Source organism: Tursiops truncatus, chromosome 1 (assembly GCF_011762595.2).
Source record: "Tursiops truncatus isolate mTurTru1 chromosome 1, mTurTru1.mat.Y, whole genome shotgun sequence".
NCBI lineage: Eukaryota > Metazoa > Chordata > Mammalia > Artiodactyla > Delphinidae > Tursiops > Tursiops truncatus.
Window position 1 is genome coordinate 55,817,001 of NC_047034.1, and position 13,581 is coordinate 55,830,581.

Consider the following 13,581-nt stretch of genomic DNA (forward strand, 5'->3'; position numbering starts at 1 on the left):
TCTTTATTCCTGTCCTGCCCCTAGGTTCTTCAGCACCATTTTTTTTTTTTAAGATTCCATATATATGTGTTAGCGTACAGTATTTGTTTTTCTCTTTCTGACTTATTTCACTCTGTATGATAGACTCTAGGTCCACCTCACTACAAATAACTGAATTTCGTTTCTTTTTATGGCTGAGCAAAATTCCATTGTGTATATGTGCCACATCTTCTTTATCCATTCATCGGATCTTTGTCCATCCATGTTGATGGACAGTTAGGTCGCTTCCATGTCCTGGCTATTGTAAATAGCGTTGTAATGAACATTGTGGTGCATGACTCTTTTTGAATTGTGATTTTCTCAGGTTATATGCCCAGTAGTGGGATTGCTGGGTCATATGGTAGTTCTATTTTTAGTTTTTTAAGGAACTTCCATACTGTTCTCCATAGTGGCTGTATCAATTTACATTCCCGCCAACAGTGCAAGAGGGTTCCCTTTTCTCCACACCCCCACCAGCATTTATTGTTTGTAGATTTTTTTTTTTTTTTTGTGGTACGTGGGCCTCTCACTGTTGTGGCCTCTCCTGTTGCGGAGCACAGGCTCCGGACGCGCAGGCTCAGCGACCATGGCTTATGGGCCTAGCCACTCCGCGGCATGTGGGATCTTCCCGGACTGGGGCACGAACCCATGTCCCCTGCATCGGCAGGCGGACTCTCAACCACTGCGCCACCGGGGAAGCCCAATTGTTTGTAGATTTTTTGAAGATGGCCATTCTGACTGGTATGAGGTGATACCTCATTGTAGTTTTGATTTGCATTTCTCTAATGATTACTGATGTTGAGCATCTTTTCATGTGTTTGTTGCCAATCTGTATATCTTCTTTGGAGAAATGTCTATTTAGGTCTTCTGCCCATTTTTGGATTGGATTGTTCGTTTTTTTTGATATTGAGCTGCATGAGCTGCTTGTATATTTTGGAAACTAATCCTTTGTCAGTTGCTTCGTTTGCAAATATTTTCTCCCATTCTGAGGGTTGTCTTTTCATCATGTTTACAGTTTCCTTTGCTGTGCAAAAGCTTTTAAGTTTCATTAGGTCCATTTGTTTATTTTTATTTCAATATCTCTAGGAGGTGGGTCAAAAAAGATCTGTGATTTTTGTCATAGAGTGTTCTGCCTATGTTTTCCTCTAAGAGTTTTATAGTCTCTGGCCTTGCATTTAGGTCTTTAATCCATTTTGAGTTTATTTTTGTGTATGTTGTTAGGGAGTGTTCTAATTTCATTCCTTTACATGTAGCTGTCCAGTTTTCCCAGCACCACTTATTGAAGAGGCTGTCTTTTCTCCATTGTGTATTCTTGCCTCCTCTATCAAGATAAGTTGACATATGTGTGTAGGTTTATCTCTGGGCTTTCTATCCTGTTCTATTAATCTATATTTCTGTTTTTGTGCCAGTACTATACTGTCTTGATTACTGTAGCTTTGTAGTATAGTCTGAAGTCAAGGAGGCTGATTCCTCCAGCTCCGTTTTTCTTTATCAAGATTGCTTGGGCTATTCAGGATCTTTTGTGTTTCCTTACAAATTGTGAAATTTTTTGTTCTAGTTCTGTGAAAACTGCCATTGGTAGTTTGATAGGGATTGCATTGAATCTGTAGATTGCTTTGGGTAGTATAGTCGTTTTTACAATGTTGATTCTTCCAATCCAAGAACATGGTATATGTCTCCATCTGTTTGTATCATCTTTAATTTCTTTCATCAGTGTCTTATAGTTTTCTGCATACAGGTCTTTTGTCTCCTTGGGTAGGTTTATTCCTAGGTATTTTATTCTTTTTGTTGCAGTGGTAAATGGGAGTGTTACCTTAATTTCTCTTTCAGATTTTTCATCATTAGTGTATAGGAATGCAAGAGATTTCTGTGCATTAATTTTGTATCCTGCTACTTTGCCAAATTCATTGATTAGCTCTAGTAGTTTTCTGGTAGCATCTTTAGGATTCTCTATGTATAGTATCATGTTATCTGAAAACAGTGACAGTTTTATTTCTTCTTTTCTGATTTGGATTCCTTTTATTTCTTTTTCTTCTCTGATTGCTGTGGCTAAAACTTCCAAAACTATGTTGAATAAGAGAGGTGAGAGTGGGCAACCTTGTCTTCTTGTTGGTCTTAGTGGAAATGCTTTCAATTTTTCACCATTGAGAACAATGTTGGCTGTGGGTTTGTCATATATGGCCTTTATTATGTTTAGGTAAGTTGCCTCTATGCCTACTGGAGGGTTTTTATCATAAATGGGTGTTGAATTTTGTCAGAAGCTTCTTCTGCATCTGTTGAGATTATCATACGGTTTTTCTCCTTCCGTTTGTTAATATGGTGTATCACATTGATTGATTTGCGTATGTTAAAGAATCCTTCCATTCCTGGGATAAACCCCACTTGATCATGGTGTATGATCTTTTTAATGTTCTGTTGGACTCTGTTTGCTAGTATTTTGTTGAAGATTTTTGCATCTATGTTCATCAGTGATATTGGCCTGTATTTTTCTTTCTTTGTAACATCTTTGTCTGGTTTTGGTATCAGGGTGATGGTGGCCTCATAGAATGAGTTTGGGAGTGTTCCTCCATCTGCTATATTTTGGAAGAGTTTGAGAAGGATAGGTGTTAGCTCTTCTCTAAATGTTTGATAGAATTCGCCTGTGAAGCCATCTGGTCCTGGGCTTTTGTTTGTTGGAAGATATTTAATCACAGTTTCAATTTCATTACTTGTGACCAGTCTGCTTTTATTTTCTATTTCTTCCTGGTTAAGTTTTGGAAGGTTATGCTTTTCTAAGAATTTGTCCATTTCTTCCAGGTGTCAATTTTATTGGCATATAGCTGCTTGTAGTATTCTCTCATGATCCTTTGTATTTCTGCAGTGTCAGTTGTTACTTCTTTTTTTTAAAATTTATTTTATTTTATTTATTTTATTTTTGGCTGCATTGGGTCTTTGTTGCTGCACACGGGTTTTCTCTGGTTGCGGTGAGCGGGGGCTACTCTTCGTTGTGGTGCACAGGCTTCTCATTGTGGTGGCTTCTCTTGTTGGGAGCACGGGCTCTAGGTGCGCGGGCTCAGTAGTTGTGGCTCACGGGCTCTAGAGCACAGGCTCTGTAGTTGCTCCGCAGCATGTGGGATCTTCTTGGATTAGGGCTCGAACCCATGTGTCCTGCTTTGGCAGGGGGATTCTTAACCACTGTGCCACCAGGGAAGCCCCTGTTACTTCTTTTTCATTTCTAATTCTATTGATTTGAGTCTTTTCCCTTCTTTTCTTGATGAGTCTGGCTACCAGTTTATCAATTTTGTTTATCTTCTCAAAGAACCAGCTTTTAGTTTTATTGATCTTTGCTATTGTGTCCTTCATTTATTTTTTTATTTATTTCTGATCTGATTTTTATCATTATTTTCCTTCTGCTGACTTTGGGGTTTTTTTGTTCTTCTTTCTCTAATTGCTTTAGGTGTAAGGTTAGGTTGTTTATTTGAGATTTTTCTTGTTTCTTGAGATAGGATTGTATTGCTATAAACTCCCCTCTTAGAACTGCTTTTGCTATATCCCATAGGTTTTGGGTGGTCATGTTTTCATTGTCATTTGTTTCTAGGTATTTTTTGATTTCCTCTTTGATTTCTTCAGTGATCTCTTGGTTATTTAGTAGTGTGTATTGGGGTGTCTGTGAACTTACTATGCTTTTAGGCAGCCTCTCTGCTAATGGGTGGGGTTGTGTTCCTGTTTTGCTAGTTGTTTGGCATGGGGTGTCCAGCACTGGAGCTTGCTGGTCGCTGAGCGGAGCTGGGTCTTAGCCTTGAGACGGAGATCTCTGGGAGAGCTCTCGCTGATTGATATTACGTGAGGCTGGGAGGTCTGTGGTGGCCCAGTGTCCTGAACTCGGCTCTCCCACCTCAGAGGTTCAGGCCTGACACCCGGCCAGAGCACCAAGACCCTGTTAGCCACACGCTCAGAAGAAAAGGGAGGAAAAAAAGAAAGAAAAATAAAATAAAATAAGTTATTAAAATTAAAAAATTAAAAAACTAATAAAAAAAAAGAGAGCAACCACACCAGTAAACAAATCCACCAATGATAACAAGTGCTGAAAACTATACTAAGATAAACATAAAAATCGGAAACTAGTCTGTTGCATACAGCAAACCCCAAGTCTACAGTTGCTCCCAAAGTTCACAGCCTCAATTTTGGGACGATTTGTTGTCTATTCAGGTACTCCACAGTTGCAGAGTATATCGAGTTGATTGTGGAGATTTAATGCACTGCTCCTCAGGCTGCTGGGAGAGATTTCCCTTTCTCTGTTCACACAGCTCCTGGAGTTCACCTTTGGATTTGGACCCGCCTCTGCATGTAGGTCGCCTGAGGGCGTCTATTCTTCGCCCAGACAGGAGGGGGTTAAAGGAGCAGCTGATTAGGGGGCTCTGGCTCACTCAGGCTGGGGGGAGGGAGGGGTACAGTAGTTATAATTCGAATGCGGGGTGAGCCTGTGGCAGAGGCTGGCGTGACGTTGCAATAGCCTGAGGTGCCCCGTGTGTTCTCCCGGGGAAGTTGTCCCTGATCCCAGGACCCTGGCAGTGGTGGGCTGCAAGGCTCCCGGGAGGGCAGGTGGGGATAGTGACCTGTGCTTGCACATGGGATTTTTGGTGGCTGCAGTAGCATCTTTAGCATTTCATGCACGTCTCAGGTGTCTGCGCTGATAGCCGCGGCTTGCGCCTGTCTCTGGAGCTCCTTTAAGCAGCGCTCTTAATCCCCTCTCCTCACGCACCAGGAAACAAAGAGGGAAGAAAAAGTTTCTTGACTCTTAGGCAGGTCCAGACTTTTTCCCGGACTCCCTCCCGGCTAGCTGTGGTGCACTAGCCTCCTTCAGGCTGTGTTCAAGCAGCCAACCCCAGTCCTCTCCCTGGGATCCAACCTCCGAAGCCCGAGCCTCAGCTCCCAGCACCCACCAGTCCCGGCCGGCAAGTGAGCAGACAAGCCTCTCAGGCTGGTGATTGCTAGTTGGCAGCGATCCTTTGTGCAGGAATCTCTCCGCTTTGCCCTCTGCACCCCTGTTGCTGTTCTCTCCTCTGTGGCTCCGAACCTTACCACACATCCCCCCCGCCATCTCCACCTGTGAAGGGGCTTCCTAGTGTGTGGAAACTTTTCCTTCTTCACAGCTCCCTCCCAGAGGTGCAGGTCCCATCCCTATTCTTTTGTCTCTGTTTTTTCTTTTTTCTTTTGCCCTACCCAGGTACGTGGGGAGTTTCTTGCCTTTTGGGAAGTCTGAGGTCTTCTGCCAGCATTCAGGAGGTGTTTTGTAGGAGCTGTTCCACTTCTAGATGTATTTTTGATGTATTTGTGGGGAGGAAGGTGATCTCCACGTCTTACTCCTCTGCCATCTTGAAGATCCTCCCCAACCCTTTTGAAGTATGGTACTTTCACATCTACTTACAAAGTAGCTATAGCTGTTATCATTTCATACAACCTAGCATCTGCTTCTGTTTTTTTCATTCTGGAATGTCCTTCCCTTCAAATAGTCAAGCAAATGCTGAGGCCCTCCCCCTTTTGACCTATATCTTTTTGGTGGCAATGTGGTACTATCAGGTAGTGGGTGAGGGGTGGGGAATTTGGCGTGGTAAGTGAAAAAGAGATGGTGAGGCTGCATGGTATATGATAAGAAGGTGACACAGACTCTGCCTTTAAGGAACCTACAGTCTAGACGTAGAAGCAAAAAACTACAAGACAGATTAAACTCAGAGCTAAATCAGATTATAATCATGTCACAATTGATAGAACAATGAGATCTACCTGGGGGAATTAGGAGTTTCACAGAAGTGCATTTTAAAGTAAGCTTTGAAGAATGAGTAGAATTTTGGTGGGTGGCAATGCAGAGAGGGCATTTTAGGTTGAGGAAACATAATAAGCAAAGAAATTCTGTGTAAACCTTTAGACAACCATTTATAAATATTTATTGAGCACCTCCTATGTGCTAAATACCGTTCTAGGAGCTGAGAATACATACACAACTAGGCATAAAACAGTCTTTATGTTTATGGAGTTTACTTTGTGGTAGGGAGACACAGAAAATAAAATTATCTAAATCTATGTATCTATGCAGTGTTACGGAGAAAAATAGAGTGGTAACGGGGTTATGAAGTTGCCAGCAAGTGAGAGTGTGTTATTTTATAGAGGGCAATCAGGAGAGGCTTCTCTGTTAAGGTGATGCTCGAGCAGAGACCTGAGGAACTGAAGGAGTGAGCCTGGGAGCAGAGGGAACAGGGGGTAAATAATGGACAGGGTCTCTGGATGAATGTTGCAAGGGATGAAGCTGGAAAGTTAGTTTGTGGCTAGATAGATCTTGGAAGGCCCCACATTTTATTCAGTAGTCAATAGGGAGTCATTTACAGAGTTTTGAGGAGAGGAGTGACATAATAATAAACTTATTGAGTGCTTTACTGTGTGACAGGCACTGTGTCAAGACGTCTGCATGCATTATACTATAATACATTGTGTTTAATTCTTACAACAACCCTATGAGGATGGTGCTATAATACTTCCATTTTCTAGATGGAGAAACTGAGGTTAGTGGGGTTAAGATATTGCTATGGTCTGAAAGTTTGTGTTCCCCCCAAATTCATATGTTGAAATCCTAATGCCCAATGTGATGGTATTAGGAAGTGGGGCCTTTGGGAGATGCTTAGGACATGAAGGTGGAGCCCTCATGAATGGGATTAGTGTTCTTATAAAAGAGTCCCCACAGAGTTCCCTAGCCCCATCCACTATGTGAGGGCACAGTGAGAAGGTGCTGGCAATAAAGGAAGAGGGTTTTCATTAGACTGCAACCATGTTGACAGCTTGATCTTGGACTTCCCAGCCTCCAGAACTGTGAAAAATAAGTTTCTGTTGTTTATAAACTACATAGTCTGTGGTATTTTGCAGCCTGAATGCAGTAAGACAGCTATGGTGGCATTAAGAGGATGCTTGCAGTAAGCTCCTTTCTCTACCACGCTACCCCAAATAAATATATGCTGTTAGTAAAATCGGTGTGCTTATTATATAAATGCAGTTCTATGACAAGTCCCTTAGTCCCCTCTTCCAGCTAATTCCTCTGCTAAACTTCATCCTGTATTGAAATTCTGGGGCCACTACTGACTCCAGGTCACCCAGCTAGTGGAGCCAAAACCTAAACCTTGGATTCCAGTTTAGGGAATTAATTCTGTTTGCAACATGAATGGTGGGTTTGAAGCTGTGACTGACAAAACTATTCAGCTGCAAAAACGTGCTGTCTTTCATGAAAAAGGAAGGATGACTCAGGCTGGAGCTGCAGGCCAAGAGGATGGAGCCTTACACCACAGATGATTATCCCCAGGCTTTGATACCTAATAGAATTTGCCCTGTGGGATTTCAAAATTACTTGGGAGTGTGGTGACTCCTTTTTTCCTCTAATTTCTCACTTTTGGAATGGCATTATCTATAACTGTTGCTCTGTGCCTGTCCCACCATTGTATTTTGGGAGCAGAGAACTTTGTTTTCTAGTTTCACAGGTCTACAGATGGAGAGGAATTTTACCCCAAGATAGATGGATCATACTAATGTCTCATGCATACCTTGTTTAGATGATGAGATGAGACTTTTGAGCTGATGATATTTTAGATGAGCATTTGGACATCAGTTGATGTTGTAATGGGTTGAAACTTTTGGATGTTGGCATGGGGTAAATGTATTTTGCATGGGGGATATGTAGGAGTTTTGGGAGGTCAGAGGGCCGACTGTGGTAGGCTGAAAAAAGTCTGCCAAAGATATCTAGGTTCTAATCCCTGGAACCTGTGAATGTCACCTCATATGGGATTTTGCAGATCCTTAAATTAAGGATCTTCAGATGGGGAGATTATCCTGGATTATCCCGGTGGGACCTAAATGTAATTACAACTGTCTTTATTATAAGTGAGAGGCAGGAGATTTGACACAGAAGAGGAGAAGGTGATTTTTTTTTTTTTTTTCCCTCTGTACGCGGGCCTTTCACTGCTGTGGCCTCTCCCATTGCGGAGCACAGGCTCCGGACGCGCAGGCTCAGCGGCCATGGCTCACGGGCCCAGCCGCTCCGCGGCATGGGGGATCTTCCCAGACCGGGGCACGAACCCGCGTCCCCTGCATCGGCAGGCGGACTCTCAACCACTGCACCACCAGGGAAGCCCAGGAGAAGGTGATTTGATGATGGAGCTAGACATTGGAGTGGTGTAGTTTGATTGAAGATGGAGGAAGGAGGCACAGCCAAGGGGTACAGGCTGCCACTAGAAGTTGAAAACAGCAAGAAAATAGATTCTCCCTTCAGAGCCCCCAGAAAGAATCTCCCCTGCCAACACAATCAGCTAAACTGATTTCAGGCTTTTCGCCTCTAGAATTGTAAGGGGATAAACTATAAACTTGTGTTGCTTTAAGCCACCAAATTTATGGCAATTTGTTATAGCAGCCACAGGAAACGAATACATCAATTGTTAAATTAATTTGAGGCTAATCTACCATTTACTATAGTCAGTTGTTCTGTCTAAGAATATGGTAAAGCTTTCCATTTACTTGAGTCTTTTATTTCTCTCAAAGTGTTGTAATTTTGTTTAAACAGGTCTTGCAAATTTTGCAACGTGTGCTATAGAGAATGGAATTATTTTAAACACTTTTTTTTTTTTAAAGAGGGAAGCTATTTGAATTTATTTTGAAGGATAAAGAAGGGTAAAGCAAGTGACAGTTTTTCTCTTGGAAATGTTTTTTGTTACTTTCCCCAGAGTAGGTATTTTGATAGACTATAGTCTCTTTGGTATCGGGTATCACATTTTATGTTTATTTGCTCTTTAAAAATTTTAGCGCAGGGCTTCCCTGGTGGCGCAGTGGTTAAGAATCCGCCTGCCAATGTGGAGGACATGGGTTCGAGCCTTGGTCCGGGAAGATCCCACATGCCGCGGAGCAACTAAGCCCGTGCGCCACAACTACTGAGCCTGAGCTCTAGAGCCCGCGAGCCACAACTACTGGAGCCCGCGAGCCACAACTACTGAAGCCCGCGCGCCTAGAGCTCGTGCTCCGCAACAAAGAGCAGCCCCCGCTCAATGCAACTAGAGAAAGCCCGCACGCAGCAACGAAGACCCAACGCGGCCAAAACTAAATAAGTAAATAAATTAAAAAAAAAAAAAAAATTTTAGCGCAATTCTAGGAATACAGTGAGTGCCCCAAAGTGCTGTGCTAGTTGAATGTTATCCTTTTGAAGTTCCCCAAGGAAAACAACTGCAACAAATCTCCTATACAGTCTTTATAAAACTCTGGAGATATAAATGTACATTACAAGCATGTAATGTTTGTCATGCATATTTTTTGGTCTTTGTCTTATTAATATGCATTTTACTGTTCTATTCTTTCAGATGCAAGGCTGGCGCTAAAAAAATATATCGCAAATGTCTCTGCAATTGTTACAGATACAGCAAAGGGACCAGGGAAGCTTTTTAAGGAAGACAAGGTACTGCATTGTGATTATAGTTTGCTCTGAAGTCTTCCGAGATTTTTGCCTTGTATCTTTAATTTCTACACTAATGCACTAGAGGTAGGTAGCGGTCCTCACTGCTCTCTTCTCCCTCCCTTCCTTCATTTATTCCTTTTTTTTTTTTTTTTTGCGGTACTTGGGCCTCTCACTGTTGTGGCCTCTCCCGTTGCGGAGCACAGGCTCGGACGCGCAGGCTCAGCGGCCGTGGCTCACGGGACTAGCCGCTTCGTGGCATGTGGGATCTACCCGGATTGGGGCACGAACCCGTGTCCCCTGCATCGGCAGGCGGTCTCTCAACCACTGTGCCACCAGGGAAGCCCTTTATTTTATTTTTTATTTTTTTGCATATACATTTATTCGTGTCTCTATATTATTACAAACTATAGAGTAATGAACATCTTAAATCAGATATCAGCAGTTTGCTGCTCATGTGCAAAGAGATGGTTCTGCAATGCAAATTGAGAGGTTTTCAGTGAGGTGAAGCTCTTTTTGCATTTCTTGCACTTTCTTCTGTGAACCACCTGAGAAAGAATAAAATATCCTCGGCATTGCCCGTGGAGTTGCATGCAGCTCATACCATCCACCCGTTTTTTTCCAACCTTTGCAAACACTTTTCTTTATCACAGGCTCATTGAAAATAAAGAATTAGGGAGAAGGTGTAGACTGGCCCAAGGCTTCATGACTCTAGATTATGAGTTTCTTTATACGCACATTCCACTAACGTTAGAGCTGCACTGTCAGATATAGTAGCCCCTAGCCATATGAGATTATTTAAATTAGAATTAATTAAAATTAAATAAAATTAAAAATTCAGTTCCTCAGCCACTTTTCTAGTGCTCATTGGCTATGTATGTCTAATGGTGACTGTATTGGACAATGCAGATACAGAACATTTCCATCATCACAAAAAGTTCTGTTGCACAGTGCTGGTTTAGAGTTACTATATAGAGTTTTATTTTTAAATAAACAAGTGGAAGGTAAATTCTTTGTTACTGTCTCTAGAATACCATCCTCAATGCATGCCGTATAAAAAATGAATGGCTGGAAACCCATTTAGAAGCTTCCATTAATGAGCTTTTTGAGCAGAAACAGCAATTGGAAGATATTGTGACTCCTATCTTCACAAAAATGGCTACACCACGTAAGTTTTGGATAAAAATGGTTTGAGTGTCAGAAAAGATGAAAATTAGGTTCAATGTTGTTATTTCTGAGATAATCTGATTTCAACAATCTTCATTAAGTAGCCATTAACCTTGTTACAGGCACTAATCTATAACTCAGTTTCATTGAGTTACAATATTAATAATAAAAATAATGACAGAGTTATTTCTACAGAGAATGTCTAGTACTAATCTTATTACCATCATTAATCATTTAATTTTATGTAATTTACTATAGTTTTGACCAGTGATTTTCAACCAGGAAGACATGTCCTTCAAGGAGATAGAGCGGCAGAATTTGAAAAAAACATTTTCAGTAATGTAACTCTATAGTTTGAAAAACCTATTGTGGGAATACTGTCCTGTCAGTGGAGAAGGTGCACTGTCAGAATCTTGGTGGCAGGTGTACCTAAGATTTTAAAAATATCAGCTTTATTGAGATAGAATTCTCATACCATAAAATGCACCATTTAAAAAATGAAAAATTCAGCGGTTTTCAGATTTATATAATCATCACCACTGTCTAATTTTAGAACATTTTACCAGCCCGAAGAGACACACCGTATCTGTTAGTAGTCACTGCCCATTCCTCCCTTCCACAAGTCCCTGGCAACTACTAATCTACTTTTTATCTCTATGGATTGCCTGTTCTGAACATTTCAGAGATAGATCATATAGTCTGTTGCCTTTTGTATCTGGCTTCTTTCGCTTTGCATAATGTTTTTAAGGTTTATCCATGTTGTAATATGTGTCAGTATTCCTTTTTATCGCTGAACAATAGTCCATTGTATGGATTCAACTTTATCCATTCATTAATTGATGGACACTTGAGTTTCTACTATTTGACTATTATAAATAATGCTGCCATGAATTTTTGTGTACAAATTTTTGTGTGGCCTCATGCTTTCATTTCTCTTGGGTATATATTTAGGAGTAGAATTGCTGGGGTCATATAGTACCTCTATTTCTGACCTTTTGAGGAATTGCCAAACTTTTTCCAAACTTCCATTCCCATAAGCAATATATATGAGGATTCCAATTTCTCCACATTGTTATCAACATTTGTTATTATCTTAAAAAAATTTTTTTTAGCTGTTCTAGTGGGTATGAAGTAACTTAATGTAGTTCTGATTTGCATTTCCTTAATTACTGGTGACGTTAAACATTTTTTCAAGTGCTTACTGGCCATTTGTATATTTTCTTTGGAGAAATGTCTCTGAATCTTTTGCCCATTTTTAAGTTGAGTTGTCTTCTTATGTTTTTAATTGAAGTATAGGTGATTTATAATAATATATTAGTTTCAGGTGTACAGCATAGGAATTCAATATTTTAATAGAATTTAAAGTTACTACAAAATAATGGCTACACTTCCCTGTGCTGTTCAATATATCCTTGTTGCTTATTTATTTTATGTGTAGTGGTTTATATCTCTTAATCCCCTACCCCTATCTTGCCCCTCCCATCTTCTCTCTCCCACTGGTGACCACTAGTTTGTTCTCTATATCTGTGAGTCTGTTTGTTTTGTTATATTCATTTGTTTTATAAAAATTTTTTAGACTCCACATGTAAGTGATAACATAGAGCATATGACTTTCTCTGACTTATTTCACTAAGCATAATACCCTCTAGGTCCATCCATGTTGTTGCAAATGGCAGAATTTCATTCTTTTTTATGGCTGAGTAAACATACATATATAAACACACACACACACACACACACACACACACACACACACACACGCCCCCGACACATCTTCTTTATCCATTCATCTCTTTGTTTTGCTTTGTTTTTTTGGTTTTATTTTTGGCCATGCCAGTCAGCTTGTGGGATCTTAGTTCTCCAATCAGGGATTGAACCTGGGCCCTGGCAGTGAAAGCACCAAGTCCTAACCACTGGGCCACCAGGGAGTTCCATATCCATTTATCTCTTGAGGGACACTTAGGTTGCTTTTATATCTTGGCTGTTGTAAATTGATGCTGCTATGAAAATTGGGATGCATGTTTCTTTTTGAATTAGTGTTTTCATTTTCTTCAGATATACACTCAGGAGTGGAATTGTTGGATCATATGGTAGTTCTATTTTTAGTTTTTTGAGGAATCTCCATACTGTTTCCACAGTGGCTGCACCAATTTACATTCCCACCAACAGTGCAAGAGGGTTCCCTTTTCTCTATATCCTTGCCAACATTTGTTATTTATGGACTTTTTGAAGATGGCCATTTTGACAGGTGTGGGGGGATAACTCATTGTGGTTTTGATTTGTGTTTCTCTGATGATTAGTGATGTTGAGTGTCTATTTGTATGCCTGTTGGCCATCTGTATGTCTTCTTTGGAAAAATGTCTGAATTTTGAAAAATTCAGGTCTGCCCATTTTTTAATCGGACTTTTTGGTTTTTTGATGTTGAGTTGTCTGAGCTGTTTGTATATTTTGCATAAAAACCCCTTGTTGGTTGCATCATTTGCAAATATTCTGTAGGTTGTCTTTCCTTTTTGACCATGGTTCCCTTTGCTGTGCAAAAGCTTTTAAGTTTAATTAGGTCCCCTTTGTTTATCTTTGCTTTTGTTTCTTTTGCCTTTGGAGACAGATCCAAAAAATTATTGCTGTGATTTATGCCAGTGTTCTGCCTATGCTGTGTTCTAGGAGTTTTATCATTTCAGATCTTACATTTAGATCTTTAATCCATTTTGAGTTTATTTTTATATATGGTGTGAGAAAATGTTCTAATTTCATTCTTTTATATGTAGCTGTCCAGTTTTCCCAGCACCACTTATTAAAGAGGCTGTTTTTTCTCCATTGTACGTTCTTGCTTCCTTTGTCATAAATTAGGTGACCATATGTGCATGGGTTTATCTCTGGGCTCTTTTTTCTGTTCCTTGATCTAATTTTCTGTTTTGTGCCAGCACCATGCTGTTTTGATTACT

The 13,581-nt window shown here is 40.6% G+C and overlaps 1 protein-coding gene across 7 annotated transcripts in view; it reads left to right on the top strand.

Annotated features, from left to right (window-relative positions):
- The window catches only part of SLC9C2 (solute carrier family 9 member C2 (putative)), a 152,934-nt gene that overhangs the window by 24,674 nt on the left and 114,679 nt on the right, over window positions 1-13,581 (top strand). For all 7 annotated transcript variants that reach the window (XR_012331541.1, XR_012331542.1, XM_073804299.1 and 4 more), the window contains exons 4-5: window positions 9,381-9,475; window positions 10,502-10,640. Coding sequence is in view for 5 of the 7 variants with exons in the window: in XM_073804299.1 (XP_073660400.1) it covers window positions 9,381-9,475; window positions 10,502-10,640 (234 nt within the window). In the remaining 2 variants the exon portion in view is untranslated. The remainder of the gene's footprint in view (window positions 1-9,380; window positions 9,476-10,501; window positions 10,641-13,581) is intronic.